The sequence below is a fragment of the Cyrtonyx montezumae genome, unplaced genomic scaffold (assembly GCF_038088225.1).
Source record: "Cyrtonyx montezumae isolate F1298 unplaced genomic scaffold, pur_monq_1.0 scaffold_20, whole genome shotgun sequence".
Lineage (NCBI taxonomy): Eukaryota > Metazoa > Chordata > Aves > Galliformes > Odontophoridae > Cyrtonyx > Cyrtonyx montezumae.
The window spans coordinates 4,174,229-4,189,567 of record NW_027071937.1 but is presented as its reverse complement, the minus strand read 5'-3'; the positions used below and the strand labels follow the sequence as shown (position 1 = coordinate 4,189,567).

The 15,339-nt window shown below is 43.1% G+C and overlaps 1 protein-coding gene across 1 annotated transcript in view; it reads left to right on the top strand.

Annotated features, from left to right (window-relative positions):
• Positions 1–1,647: 1,647 nt before the first annotated feature.
• NUP214 (nucleoporin 214) overlaps positions 1,648–15,339 on the top strand; it is a 40,470-nt gene continuing 26,778 nt past the window's right edge. The window contains exons 1-17 of the mRNA XM_065737400.1: positions 1,648–1,738; positions 3,207–3,402; positions 3,958–4,109; positions 4,617–4,821; positions 5,647–5,717; positions 6,023–6,086; positions 6,811–6,914; positions 7,110–7,216; positions 7,616–7,682; positions 8,286–8,409; positions 9,804–9,965; positions 11,062–11,503; positions 12,626–12,801; positions 13,400–13,491; positions 14,057–14,146; positions 14,500–14,649; positions 14,879–15,037. Coding sequence (XP_065593472.1) covers positions 1,697–1,738; positions 3,207–3,402; positions 3,958–4,109; positions 4,617–4,821; positions 5,647–5,717; positions 6,023–6,086; positions 6,811–6,914; positions 7,110–7,216; positions 7,616–7,682; positions 8,286–8,409; positions 9,804–9,965; positions 11,062–11,503; positions 12,626–12,801; positions 13,400–13,491; positions 14,057–14,146; positions 14,500–14,649; positions 14,879–15,037 — 2,403 coding nt within the window. The 5' untranslated portion in view covers positions 1,648–1,696. The remainder of the gene's footprint in view (positions 1,739–3,206; positions 3,403–3,957; positions 4,110–4,616; positions 4,822–5,646; positions 5,718–6,022; positions 6,087–6,810; positions 6,915–7,109; positions 7,217–7,615; positions 7,683–8,285; positions 8,410–9,803; positions 9,966–11,061; positions 11,504–12,625; positions 12,802–13,399; positions 13,492–14,056; positions 14,147–14,499; positions 14,650–14,878; positions 15,038–15,339) is intronic.

Sequence of the window (15,339 nt, the reverse complement as noted above, 5' to 3'; positions counted from 1 at the left end):
ACAAGCCCTGTGTTATGCCTTTGCAGTCCCTTGGAATGCTGTAGGGGAAATTGGAGCTTCAGTTGGAAGGAAGCTAGGTGACTGAACAGGGAGCCCTGCGAGCTTTTCCAAACCAGCTGTGGGTGATGATCTTTCTTCATGCAGCTGCTCTCTGACTTCGCAGGCCTCTCTGCATGTGTTTCAGCTTAGTCCCGTGGGACTACCAGACACACTTCCCTGATGTATAAACCCTAAAGCTTACCAACTAAGAATGGCTGTTAAGTGTGGACTAAGTGCAGGGACTGAGCTGTCCACACTCTGGTTCCTGCAGTGAATCTTGCTTTACGCACAACTTCTGGAATCCAGATGTTTGCTCTTTGTCCTTTCCCCATTTTTCTTAAATGTTCTTGGCAGCTTTGAACTTTTTAAAATCAGTTTAATTGTTTTTAAAGGAAAATACAGATGATTAACTTAACTAGGCTTATTGTTCCTGCCAAAGGCTGCACTTTTACAGAAAAGAAAAAAACATTCTCACTACTGTTTGCATGAAAACCAAAACTGTAATGGAGAGAGAAATTGTAAGAGCAGCACCAGTCTGCTTAAAAGATTGAAAATAAATCTCCTGAAGCCACACCGTGTCAGTGTATTGAGTTCAGTTTCTCTGAAGTTTGGTCCAAATGATTGGTTGCAGATTAGCTGAGCTGGTTTCCAAGTTGGTTAATATAAACCCCTCCAACAGATCCTGGAGGTAGGTTTGGGCTGCCTCCATCTGATTTTTATCAGTAAGAACTGACCCGATGCCTCTGTGTTCATGTTCTGTAATACAGAGGGCACCTCCTGAAAGCCAGCTTGACTTTCCATGAAGAAAACAGGTGGCAGTGCTTGCTCTGAGTGTTGATGGAGAGCAGATGCATGCAGTTCTTTTCTTGTGAGATTATTTTTTTCATCCTTTTTCATCCTCTTTGCTCTTGAAGCAATTGCCTGAGGTCCTTATCTGATGTGAGTTATCAAAATGGAGACCGGTTCTTCCTGGGGAAACAACCGGGTATGATTTATCCATGCATTCCTCAAAAGGACAGAGCTGCCCTTAGATCACAGCGTTGTTTGCTTTCTGCTGCCTGTGGGAATGCACCTGCTTTATCGGGCTAGCTGTGAAAGCAGTTGTTTGGTTAGAAGCGTAAAACAGGAGGGAATTCGGCTGTGTTTCACTCCCGTTCAGGTCACTGCTTTTCTATCTGTGGAAATCCACGTCCTTCCAGCCCTGAAAAAACGAGGTGCAAGCACCAGAGCTGGGGACCGCCCTCCTCTCCACGTCCCCGTGGGGTGCAGTGCTGGGCGCGGACACCCCGAGCATAGGGCAGGAGGAAGCGAGGCAGGCGAAGCTCCCTCGTTTCCAGCTCTGCTCGGGACGCGTGGGGACCTGGAGCGCAGGACTGTGCCCGCCCTGAGATGTTGCTCGGGGCCGCAGCGGTGCCAGAAGCAGCCGAGCCACTCCCCAACTCGGAACGCACGGAATAAAGGCCTTGTTATGCAGTGAGAACCGCTCGCCGCTGCTGCGGTCCGCCCATTGGAGGACTGTCGGCGCCTCGGGCCGCCGCCGACCATAGAGAGGAGGTGGCCAGAGAGGCCACGACGGAAGCGGAAGTGAGCGCGGCGCTGTGTGGGGTTCCGGGGTTGTGCGCCAGGCTGCGGGCCCTGGGGCTGCGGAGTCGCCGCCATGGGGGAGGACGGGGATTTGGTCCCCGAGCGGGAGATGAAGGTGGGTCCGGCTCTGAGGGGATGCCAGAGCGGCGGGGTTGGGCTTTAGTACGGCTCCGGCAGTGAGGGAGGTGACAGACCGCTGTGGGGCTGCGAGGGCCCTTAGGGGAGTGCGGTTCTTGCGTTTTGGTGTGGGCTACGCTTCTGGTAGGCCACGGGGAGGAGTGGGGCTTGATCGCAGGGGCCTAACGGGCTGGAGAGAGGTGTGTGCGTGGTTCGTGGCTTTGGGGGGAGCTTCTGCGCAGTTTGGAGAGCGCTTGAGAGCTTCTCAGCAGTGTCTGGGCAGGGCTATGGAGTGGAGGAGAGATGGGCTGGCTCAGAGTGCGGTGGGAAAGTGTCTTGGTAAAGTTGGGGTGTGTGGAGGGTGGCTTTGGGCTCTGCTTGCTTTCTGGAAACACAGAGAGCTGGTGGGGAGGGGTGGAAGGAGCTCACTTGGAGAGAAGAGTGATGTGTTTCAGAGCCCTCCTGGCTCTCCTCCTGTTGAGAACGGCAGACCTGAGCAGGTGTGGTTGTTTGCTGTCAGAAAGTAAATTGGAGTCTTGTTACTCTCTGCCAGCTGGCCCCATCCGTGTGTTTCCAGAGCATTCCTATGAGGCTGTGTGAGCAGGACAGGGCTATCAGCACATGTTCCTCCAGCTCTCTGAATCTCTGTGTGACTGTTTTCTGCTCAGATGCTTTCAAAAACAAAGAAGTTGGCTTGTTAGCTTTGCAGAAGATTCTGTGTTTCTGCAGCCCCCACAGATTGCAGAAATGCAATTTCCCTGTGCTTTGGCAAAATGAAACAAGAATCAGGTGCTTGGTTTGAGTTTGTCCTGTGGTCAGTGATTGGAGAAGAGAGGCTTGTTCCTGGTGTGAACGTAGTTTTACATAGTAATAGTGCAGCTGCCATTTCTTAATTCAGTTTGTGTGTTTGCAGTTGTATCTCTCACCTTGCTTTTCTTTTTCTCCTTTTACATAAAGAGTGAAAGTTATGAGATAACTGAATGCACAAAATAGGTCTGTACTGAGTAATTGCTGGTGGTGGGTGGACGGAATAATTGTATCTGTTCTGTGTATGATAAACTACAATAGCTAGCAAAGATGCAACTAAGTAGTTGTGTGCTTTGTAGCTTTTAGGCAACACTTTTTGGTCGTTTCTCTTTCTTCTCCCATATCCATTGGCTAGTTTCAGGTATGCTTCTGAGAGGAGTTAAATGTCTGAGGCAGATTCAGCTCCTATAAGTTTTATGAAAACAGGCTGCTGTATGGAAGAGTGCTTCAACCAGTGCTTCCAATAACAGCAGAACTATGATCTCAGTCTTTTGTAGGCAAGACAGAAAATGTGATAGGATGTCTATCGATGGCATGGGTGTGGGTGTTTTGCAGCTCTCATGGGGAGACTTTTCAGCTTGCTGTCTTAGAGAAACTGAAGCAAACAGTTTTATGTTCCCCAGCATATATGTAGTTACTTTTGAACTCTTTTCCTGTAGGATTTTCAGTTCAGAGCACTGAAGAAGATCCGCATCTTTGATCCTCCTGATGATCTTCCTAAAGAGCGATCCAACCTCCTTGTAGTGTCTAACAAATACGGCCTGGTCTTTGCTGGTGGAGGAACCAGCCTGCAGATCTTTCACACTAGAGATCTTCTCATACAAAATCAGCTTGGAGAAGATCCCAATAACATTGGTAAGATGCATTTATACCTCATGGTCTTTGCACACGCAAAGTAACCAGTCTCTTAATTGAGAACATAGATGTGTATCAGAGAAGTTTGGGGCAGGGTTCTAACCCCAAGCAAGCTTGGACTTGGACTGTGCTATAGGGGGGAAGCAATGACTGTTCTGCCACCTCATTACCTCGGTGCATTTAATGGCATAAAAACTTGGTGGCTATAAAAGCTGCTTGTTTTTCATTCTCTTGTTGTCACTGGTAACTCTACTGCTTGAACAATCACTGTGTATGTACCATGAGTAAAACCTGGAATGTGTCCACGTTTTTTCCCTCCAGGTTACTGAGGAAGGAAATTTGAGAAAATTGAATTTTAAGAAATTTGAGACTTTTAAGGATTCACTGCTAGAGATAAAGGGCTTTGGTTTTGCTCAGCGAATTTTTCTGCCTCAATTCTGACAGCTGCTGTTTATAACACTGCATGTGACTTTTGCATAAACTAACTGTATTGCTTTAAAAAATTTTGCTGTTTAAATCTGTACCATTCATCCTCTCTTTCTTTTGTGTTTTAAGTGGAGAATGTCCAGAGTACTTCAGTTCCCGTGAAGTTTCCAGTGCAGCACTTGGCACTAAGCTGTGATAATCTCACACTGTCTGTCTGTATGATGTCTGGTGACATTGGTTCCTTCATTGGCTTTTTTGATGTCCGCACATTCTTTAATCAGGTAAAGTTTACACCAAGGGTTTTGTATTACTCCCCCCTGACTCCATTAGGGGGATTGTCATGTCTTGGGTGATGTTTTCTGCCCCTGTGGGAGGTATCTTGTAAAGAAGTTTTTTTTTTTTTTTTAGTAAACTCAAAATCTGTTTCTTGGAATCCTAGAATGGTTTGAGGGTTGAGAGGGACCTTAAAGGTCACCTGGTTCCAGCCGTACCCTAGAGCAGACTCCTCACAGCCCCATCCAGGTTAGCCTTGAATGCTTCTAGGGGCATCCAACACTTCTTTTGTCAATCTGTTCCAGTACCTTACCACCCTCTAGATAAATGATTTCCTCCTAATATCTAATCTAAGTCTACCCTATTTAGTTTAAAGCCATTACCCCACTTATTTCTATCGGTTGTTGCTTTATAGGTAGGCCAAAACTGTTTTGAATTATGACTATAAGAAAATTATGACTATGAGTTTTTTGATCTCAGCTTGGACTGTCTCAAACAATTTTCTTTCCTAAAAGACAAAGCAGCAGAAGCGTATGTTTGCGTATCACAAGCTGGCCAAGGACTCAGGAAGTGCAGCAACAGTCAATGACCTGAAGTGGAACCCTGCTAGTCCCACCATGGTGGCTGTCTGCCTGTCCGATGGGAGCATCTCTGTCCTGCAGGTCACAGACTCTGTGAAAGTGTATGCCACGTTGCCTCCCTCTGTAGCTGTTACCTCTGGTGAGTTTGAGCCTTGGGGGAGGCACAGAATGTTGGACACTTAATAAGTGGAAAGACAGGTGTAAGAAGGCAAGCTTTTTGTCTCAGGAAGAAGTTTCTTAATAAAATAGATCATGAACAGAAGGATTTAAGCTCCCTGAGACTATGAAAATGTATTGCAATGCAACTGCTCTTTCCCAGTTGATTGGGGGAGCTGCATCTTGGGAGTTAGAATCACACCTGCCTCTTGTTTGCACAATCTCAGGCATGTCTGTTGTTTACAGGGAAGCATACAAATGAGTCCACGTTCATTGTATCTGTTGGATTTGTCCTGAGCAGTCTTGCTTTCTCTGGAACTGGATGGTTCCCACAGTGCCCTGCCCTGTCTTGTCCTGACCCTGAGCAGCCTTGGTGTGAAACTGAACTGCTAATATAATCACATCAATAATTACCACTGCCTGCATCCCTCTCACCCAAATTTAGCACAATCAGTGCATCTTTGTGGCAACTCTAATATAATTTTTAGGCCTCTGTCTATAGCGTAACTTGTCCCTGTGTGTTTGTGTCAACTGAAATGTGTGTGAAATGTAACTGAATATATTCCGCTGTAGGGCAATATAAAGCTGTACAGAGGCATATGGGAGTGAAGTTTAAATTTGTCTGCAGCTTAGTTAGTAAGAGGATTAAGAATTTCAGCTCTTGGAAATTGTGTTCAGATTCATAGGGTTTTGCAGGTGAAAAAAGTGCTGCTTTAATTTATTGGTCCTACTTCTAGAGGGCCTTGTAATTCTGTGTTTCCTTAATGCATTTCCTTATTGCTCATGAAGTTCTCTTTTCTTTGCTTAGTGTGTTGGAGCCCAAAGGGAAAACAACTGGCTGTAGGGAGGCAAAATGGCACTGTGGTACAGTATCTGCCTGTAAGTGTTGTTGCCACTGACACCCTCTCACTAGTTTGCAGTGTGCTTTAATTTTTTTTGCATCTCAGCGTGCAGAATTTGGGTTGGGTGGCGTGTGCTGTGAGCCATGCCCAAGCACTTCAGTAATATTAAAGTGTTGGGTTTAGTTTAGGATTTGCACCTGCCACTTAAGTGTAGTGTCTTCATAATGGCACGTGATGAGTGAGTCACTGCAAAACAATTCTTGGGAGTTTCTCCAAAACTTGCAGTTGAGTTGGTTTAGGGGCTTTTTTTGACTTAGTACTTAAGAGTATTTTTATTTACAGAATCTGCAAGAGAAGAAAGTAATCCCTTATCCTCCCTTTTATCAGGCAGACAATCCTGTTAAAGGTACATTTTTTTTGTTTATTTTTAGCTTGCTTCCTCTTTTAAAATACTTCTTCTCATTCACCTACTGTTACAGTTAGTTACATCGCATTCATAGTACCCTGGTTACATCATAACAGTATAATGCTTTTAATTATTTGGAAGAAGAATTACATGTTTTATCTCTGGGTCGCATAGAAAGGCTAACTGTAGGCCAAAGTCTTGGTCTGTTTCTAAAACATTGTAAAAATGCATTTTAAAAGTTAGTTTTGTGCTCGCTGATGTGGTAACACTGTGGTAGTAATATCTCCCTTTAACACAGAGATTTCTGGATATAAATCCACTCCAGTACTTGGCTTGAGTTTCATCTCTTCATCCTGACTCTTGTTACTGCTTTGAGTTCTTACTGTTCAGGAAGCAGAAGTGCTCCATTTGCATGTGTCAAACTGTGATCCATTTTTAAAAATACTTGGTGCTGTTTGGCCTGTAGTGTCATCAGACAAATCAAAGCCATGCTTTTGGTTTCTATTTGGAATTTCTGGGAATAAATAGTTTTCCACCGAGTATGACTGATGCTTTGTGGACAGATGATTAAAATTCTTCATCTTGGTAGTTTAGAAGTTAGTGTTTCCTTATCTGCTAGTAAAATGTCATTTTACTTTTGTGCACTACGCACAGTTAACATCACTCTACAAGGAAGTATTTTGAAGTGTTATCTGACTGAGGTATTTGTTTCCTTGCCTTTCAGTTCTGGATGTGCTGTGGATTGGCACATATGTCTTTGCTGTTGTATATGCAGCTGCTGATGGGACACTGGAAACACCTCCAGATGTGGTCATTGCAATATTGCCTGTACGTTACCAACAAGTCACAGCTACAGAGAAGTTTGTTGCTTGTTCTTTATATTTATGACATTGGCAAACTGCTTTTATTACGTATATTGGCATCATTTAGAATTTGAGTTTACTGTACCTTGATGAAGTCGTATTTATGAGATATTGCTTGATTTCTGCATTGGGCAGTAAGTTATTAATGTTGGCCTTACAGAAAAAGGAAGAGAAGCGACCGGAGAAGTTTGTGAACTTCATGGAGCCTTGTTATGGAAGCTGTGCTGAAAGACAACATCATTACTACCTCAAATATGTTGAGGAATGGTGGGTTGCAAGAATCATGACAAAGACTTTCCCTTGTACATTCCCTTCTACATAGTCTGTGCTTTTCCTTGTAGTGTTTTTCCCTTCTGTAAACTGTGAGATCTGAGTACAAGCCAAATGAAATTGCCACTTTGAAAATGCTTTCTGAAAGTACAGCTGACTTCTCCTTTATTTTCATAACAACATACTCCCTCTCTACTGACTAATTTTAAAAGAAAAAATGTAAACATTCTACATAGAATTGTGCCAATTGTGTTTCCTTCATCTTGGGAGGAGTAATTTGTTTCGTATCGTATTTTATTTTTTAGAATTTGGATAGATGATAATGATTTGCGGAGCTAGGGACTTTGCCACGGATTGTCATGCATCTTGTAACCCTACTTATGTCCATACTTGCAGGGATCTGATTTTGACAGCTTCAGCAGCTTCCACAGAAGTCAGCATTCTTGCCAGGCAAGGAGATCAGGTAACACTTTTGTTCCTGTTGCATTTATGTGTATGTACCTCCTTTATCTTGAAAGTCCAAGCATGTAAAACTTTTGTAAGACCCGCAACGTGACTTCAGGGTGTGCCTTTAAAAGCAAAACAAACACCAAAACCAAGTAAACAAAATCCAAATCATTAAGGTTGTGCAAAATATTAAGGTAAATGTAAACGATAGAAGAACAATAGATCCGAATGACACAAGGGATAAAAGGAAGGGATAGTATGTTGAACCAAGTACCACAACTCTTTATTTTTCATGATTTACTTGAAGTCTGGTAGTCTAAAAATGGGGTCAAATTCTCTGTAATGAAGTCACTTGCACGAGGTCATCAATTGAAGTAGAGCATGAAGAGTGTTATGTCCTTGTGTCTGACTTCAGATCTGACAGGCAGTGCTGTGGAGGAAATGACAGCCAATTCTGTGAAGAACCCTGGTGCTTCTGTTGTTTATTTATCTGACAAGTTCAGATAGCTATTCTTCAGATTTTTTGTCTCATCTTTTAGTTGTAGTAGACTAATGACCTGAAGGAGGCTAGGCACAGGAAAACAGTACTCAGAATAATATAGTTTTTTTTTTTTTGCAGAACTGGGAATCGTGGATTTTGGAGGACTCCAGCAGAGCAGAACTTCCCGTGACAGATAAAAGTGATGATACTTTGCCTGTTGGTGTTGCTGTAGACTACACCAATAACATGCCTATCCCAATCAGTAAGTAGTGTTGGTCACGTGAAATAGCCCAATAGTAGCAATACATGAGATAATCTTGAGAAGCAGTCCAGTGCTTTAGGGACCTGGGAAATTATCCTGAAAGCAGGGCTGAGACATAATTGGTCCTACATTTTTATAGGAAGCTCATAGCATGTGTAAAATTACATCTATGTAAGGATTCAAACCTTAAATTTGGTCCTTCCTGAGAGCTTGCAGCAGATTGGGATGCTACAGTAACAGACATGGAAGGGAAAGCCCCTCAGTTGAGTTTGCATTTCACAGAACTGGGGAAATAACGAGGTTAAAAGAGTCGTATTCTGATATTAGGGATTTCAGACTGCCAGCGTGGTTTTTGTGATGCTTGTCGCTTCTGTCATTTTGCAGAACTTATTTATTAAGTAAATTTGCAGTGGTCTAAAGAGGAAATGAAGGGTTGGTTACAAAGCCAGAAAAAGCAAGGATCGTTGAGGTGAATGTGTAGGTTTTAATTCTGCATTAAAGCACAGGGCCTGTACTAACTGAACCCTGCTGTGCTCTGCATCTGCCCGGTTACATTACTGGTGTACCTCCTGTGCTGCCTGGAGGCTCTTCAAAGCACATTGTCAGAGGCTGAAGCACGAGATACATCTGAGCTATTGTGCTGTACCTCAGTGAATTCTGAAAGCTCTCTTTTGCCACCCAGAGACATTAAAATAGAGATGCCTTCAGGCAGAGTGGAAGGTAGTGCAGTTGTTTGTGAAGAGCACAGGAGGGTGCCGATTAACTGGAAACTGCAGCAGCCTTTACCTGAATGACAACCTACAGTGGGGAATTGAGGTCAAACTTCAATGCAGAATTGAATTTGAAACATTTTCTCTGTTAACCTATACATTTATTGGCTTAAGGAATCTGTCTGAACAGCCTTGTTAAGCCCAGATTGTGCTGCCTTGGAGTTTTCAGAAAGGTTTTCAGAGAAGCTTTTTGATTACTCTGTGCTCTCACTGAGTGTAGTCAGTTCCTTTTTGACCACACATTATTTGACTTTACAGTTTGCAACAAGTTTGGATTGAAAAGAACCTGTATTTGTCCTGGAGCACACCCACATGGAGTTTTCCCTTCCCCAGCAGGAGCCAGTATTAGAGGAATATAGCCCTTCACTGCACCAACCAACAAAAAAATATATGTATTTAAACGATTATAGCAAAATTTCTTTTCATTCTTGATTTGCTTTTTTTTATATTAAGTAAAGTTTAATCTTAATATAAAATACTTAGGAATATCTGGACTGGTTTGGGGCCTTTAACTGTGCTAGAATACTTGAACTGGTGCAGACTCTTTCTCAAGAGGGTGCTGATGAGAGTGGGAACAGGACAGGAGACCTTGGTTGCTGGGCTTATGTTTGTGGTCTCTGGCAGGTGATGAGAAGACGCTTCCTCCAGCACCAGTTCTCATCTTGCTCTCTACGGATGGAGTGCTCTGCCCATTTTACATGATCAATCAAAACCCAGGGGTCAGATCACTTCTTGTGACCCCAGAGCCATTGCCAACAGCAGGGGAGAGAGCACCGAAATCACCAGGTAAGTAGGTTAAGGAAAGACTTGTATTTGTGGATCTTTGTTGTCTTCATCTGTGAGTTTGGTATTGAGAAAGATTTGCAGTCACAGAAAATGTTGTTTCTCTATTTATAATGATAAGAGGAACAGTTCTTGTGTGTTTTGTTCTCCTCAGTCAATTCTCCATCTCTTGTACATCCAGATGAAATAATGTAGTCCTATTCATCTTAGGGGATCTCAGACAGTTTTCAGACGGTGTGTTTAAACTCCTCTGTGCAGTCAACCTTTGGGGAGCAGGGACAGAGCAATTCTAGGAGGCTTTCTGCCCAGACTTGGGGTAGTAGGACTAGAACTGCAGCAGTGACTGTAGACTCCACTTGACTCAAATGCTGTGCAGACCTAGAGCAGGGTCTAAATGCTCCCAGATGGAGATGATTTTCCTCTGTGTTTTGCCAAGGAGGCCATGATATGAGCTAACATATTTGACAGCAGAAAGAGCTTACTTAAGTTACAACTTTCTTCAGCACTGTGAAAATAGTGTCAGGAGGTGAAAAGCAGTAGTTTTATGGCACCCAATATACAGTCAAATAAACAATGGAAAGTAGACAGTTTCTTATGCTAAAGTAGGCAGGTCAGTTGCTTGTTCTGCTTCTCTTTGTGCATGCAGTAATAATTGCAAGCCCACCATTTTCTTTCCTAAGCCTGCTTTTGGTTCTCCTTCTCCAAACAGTGCATCTGTTTGGCAGCCTGCCTCTCTGCAGAGCTATCTGATTTGTGTGTTGACAACCTGTTTTATGTGAGACAGCAGGAACCTCATTAAAAGCAGTGGAGAAAGGTGAAACCTTTTCACTGGAAATTCCAGGCAGTGTTAATCCAGTTAGATGCAAGTAAACTGCAGTATTGATCACAGCATGAACTTTGTGCACTGTTTTTTTTTTTTTTGCTGGATGTAGGGACTGGAAGTTCTCTTCCCTCCTCACTCTTCTTTGCTGTACTGTCCTCCTAGTGAAAGAGATACTATTTGATGGGACAGTCAGGTACTATTTGGCCTTGTGGTACCTTTTGCCATTATTGCAGCCAAACGAGTCTCTCTCTCCTTTACCTATTTGTGTTTCTGCAGGAAGTACTGTCACAGCTCCGTCTGCTCCACCAACTTGTTTAAAGTCTGATGCAGTACCAGCTGTTGCTCCTGCCCCAAGTCAGCCTCCTGCAGGAGATGGAGCAGCTGCTTTTTCCTTTATACCTTCAACTGCGAAGACACCTGGCTCCACAGCCAGTGAACCTCACTCCTTTACCAGTGATACCTCCAATCAAGTTCTGGCTCCAAGTCTGACAGGAGCAGCAACGTTCTCTTTCTCCTCCACTTCTCCCAAGGCATCCATAACACCTGCTCCTCCTGTGGGCACCACTGCAGCCACAGCCACCTCCTTCTCCTTTGGATCCATGAACTTGAAACCATCCTCAGAAAGTTCACCTGGGCTGCCACTCTCCGCAGAGCCTGCTGTGCAGAAGTCATCTTTTGCCCCTTCAGCTTCTTCAGTTAAAGTGAATCTCAGTGAGAAGTAAGTATAAAGATGCTGTAGTGCAGTGGCTGGTTAGTTAATTTAAATCAGTCCAGGTGTGGACAATGTGTGGTAGCTGTGAAGATCACACAATGGTTGAGGTGAATCATAGTTAAAGACTCTTGGGAAACACTGGGACTCGAACACTTGTACTTTTTTAGTGCAGTGGTGGTAGCATGAGTTCCTTTCACTGTTTGGTGAAGGTTCCTTATCTCCAACCTCAGGAGTAATGCACAGAGCTGGAGGAAGCTGTATCCGTAGGTGATGGATTCCTTTTCCACTGTGGAGGAAATGCCAGACCTCTTGTTTAGGTTCTTAACTGGATGCTTGCTCAGTGGCTGTAGGACCTGTAATCTTTGAATCTTATGCTGAGCTGTTCGTGGCAGCTGAAGGAGAACTGATGCTGTTTATTAACGAGGCAAAATAGGTTTGAATGGTGGATATTCTCAGTTTTCATGTACTCATTCTTCCCTTCAACTCCTATGACTTGATCCCTTTTCAGAAAAAGCAGTTTGAAACGCAGAGCTGTGTTGGAGTTGCTTTCCATGGAGAACAATTTTTGTGTAAATGTTTTTTAAGGAATTTCTGATCGTTCAGATGATTATTTTTTAATTAGAATAATCTTTGCTACACCAAGATCTGATGGTAGCTCTTAGAGCTTTTTAAATTTCATGTTTTGTGTATAAAGCAAATGATACGCTTGTGAATTGGCTGAATATTCAGCTCTGCTGCCTTCAGGGCCCAAGTGTGAAGATGAATGGAAATTCATATTTTCTTGCAGAATTTCTCTTTGAGCTTTGTTGCAAGGCTGGTGCTGAAGGGTGGCTCAGATTTGCTATAGTTGGTGCTTTTGTGCAAAATGAAGAGGTACATTTTGAAACAGGGTAGGACTTCTTGCTGGGATTTGGTTTTTCCTCTCTGGTGGTCTATGGTAGCAGACTTTATGGTTCCAAAATACCCCTGATGGTACCTTCCCACTATTTCCAGCTTGAAATTTCGGATCTGGAGCTTAACTTATTGCTGATCTCAGAGACTGTTTGTTAGAGCTTAATGTTTCTTTCAGATGGAGGGAAGCAGCTTGGACCAGTTCAGAGCTGTAAGTTGCTCTGCTTTCTTCTGCAGGTTCACAGCTGTCGACGCCTCATCTCCCACCACCAGCAGCTGTCCTGCCAGTTCCACCATGTTTTCATTCTCAACCACTTCAAAAACTGTTTCTGGAGGTCCTCTGAGTCAGCCCGTGACTCTCTCAGCCTCTCCTACCACACCCCTGAAGGCTTCAACCCCTGCACCTGCTGCAGGTAGGTTGCACCACTGATGTATGCTGTTGGAAATATGTATTACAAACCAACTTCTAAAAATGTTAGAAACCAAATCACTATGTCCGTCCATTCTTATTTTTCCTGTTGCTTATACTGCTGCAGCAGGTGTCCTCATCTGCCCACTGTAATACTGCTATGTACTTAGTACTGAAACTGTGAAGTTTTTCCATTTGTGTGGTTTGTTTCCCTGCAGAGACAACTCTCCATATTGAAATAATTGTTCAGATTTTTAAGCTTATCCAGGAATTCTGATGCTTCTTCTGTGATAGTGCTCTGATTACTGTTTCTGGGCAGTCATACAAATCAGTATTCTGTCTTATGCCTGGAGTGTCTGGAGTTCAAAATGTTCAGAAGTGAATTTAAATTAGATGGCATTCATTTGTTAACAGAATAATAGTCCACCTCTGAAATGACTGAGTGTCCAGGGGCCTTGGGATCCTTTATTTTTTTTCAGTGGGGCCTGTAACACCATTGCTGTTGGATTTACCACTGGTGACTGTAGTTATCTAATCAAAGCCTGTTTTCTTGTGCTGAATATAGATTCATAAATTACTGTTCCTCTATTTTTAAATTCCAGCGGCGCGTCCTGCTCAAAATATGCCTGCAGCATCTTTACTACAGAAGACAGCCAAAGTCACCCCTTCAGCAGCAAAACCAAGCTCTACTCCGGTAATGAGAACTTGAGTGGATTCCTCTTAGTGGGTGAATGCTTTCATAGCCTTTGAATTGCTTTGAGTTACTGATTGAATAATCTTAGGTCAAAGAACTGGCTCTCCTTAGACATAAACACAAATTGCAAGTCAGTGGGACCACAGCTGTGTTCCTTGCATGACTTTTGAAAAACGAAACTATGCAGTATATTGCCACAATCAGAGTTGCAGACACTGATTCTTACTGTTATGGAAATGAGCATTTAACAGCTTTCCTCTCTAATCAGCAGTCAAGAGCTGCTTTGATGATATCGCGAGGCACCAATTCTAGATAACAAAATCAAAACGTAATACAGAGCAGCACACAAAGATTTCCTTTGCTTTCACAAAGCTTTAGTCACATGTCTGGGGGTCTGCAGTATTACTTTGAATGTGCACTTATATTAGTTTGGAACAAATGTTTATGATTATTGCAGCTGTCTTTCTGGTGACTGGTGTCTGGAGTCTTTTAAATATTCAAAGCTCCCTTGTGCTAGTACTGCATAGTTAATATTGTGGGGGGGGTTGTTTGCTTATTCCTCCAGGGCAAATCAGCACTCTCTAGCACTGCTTTAGACAAACCTGTCCACCAGTGGAAGGATTCAGACCCTGTCATTGTGGGAATCAGAGAGGAGGTGAGATTTCTTTTTTCCAGGCAATTTTCTTCATTTTAGAAGCTGGAGGCATTTCTTTTCAACTTGCAAGGGTTCTGATGATGTCTTTCAGTAGTTTAGGAACCAGAATGGAAAATTTCCAGGTGGTGTGATAATCCTGTTTTGTACTTGCTGTTTGTATGTCCTGTTCAGTCATCTTTAATTTCAATCCCTGTGTTGGAAAAGTTGGGTATTCTTTCCTGTTACTTTGCAAGAAGAATTTCCTGCTTTGGTTATAAAGTGGCAGGTATTGGTGGCTTTGTAGCAACACTTAGTGACTTTCGTTCCAGAAAGTGGTATATTTTAGTGGCTGCATTTACTTCTTTACTTTGCAGATTGCACATTTTCAAAAGGAGATGGATGAGCTGAAGGCCAGGACTTCCAAAGCCTGTTTCCAAGTGGGTACCCCAGAGGAAATGAAAATGTTGCGAACTGAGTCAGATGATCTCCACACCTTCCTCTTGGAAATTAAAGAAACAACTGAGGTGAGAAGTGTGTGACTGAGTATCTTCAAACTGTTTAACTCCTCAACAATGACTTTTGTCACCTAGTGTTTCCACTCACCCTGCTAGCGTTGAGTAAATGTAGATTGAACCTCTTAAGTATGCAACATTTGCACTTATTGTTTCAGATGAATGTTGCAGAAGCTGTTGTGTTAGAGATGGCAGTGGAAGAATGTCCCTTTGAACCTTATCCTGTCTGCTTGGTTTGCAGTCACTGCATGGAGATATCAGTACTCTGAAGACAACCTTGCTGGAAGGATTTGCAGGGATAGAAGAGGCAAGAGAGCAGAATGAGCGAAATCGTAGCTTGGGGTATCTACACTTACTTTATAAGAAACCTTTGGATCCCAAGAGTGAATCACAACTTCAGGTATGAAGCATGGTAACCAGCTTAAAATCTAGAGCTTTAAATAAAATTAATAAAAAACCCCAAAGACTTGTGTGCAAGTTCCCAGTTGTTTTGTTCTGCCCTAGGTATTTGCTGTTTCCACATAGTATAGTGAAAGTGTAATTAGTTTTGTTTCCCTGGGTTTGCAGTGCATGCAATTAACAGTGATGAGTCAAAATTTCTGCTGAAGGGAAGAATTTCACCTCAGATCCAAATCTGTTCAAAGCTTAGAATGTAACTCTTGACTTACTGTTCCTTCTCAGTCTGTAGTGTTTGTTCCAAGG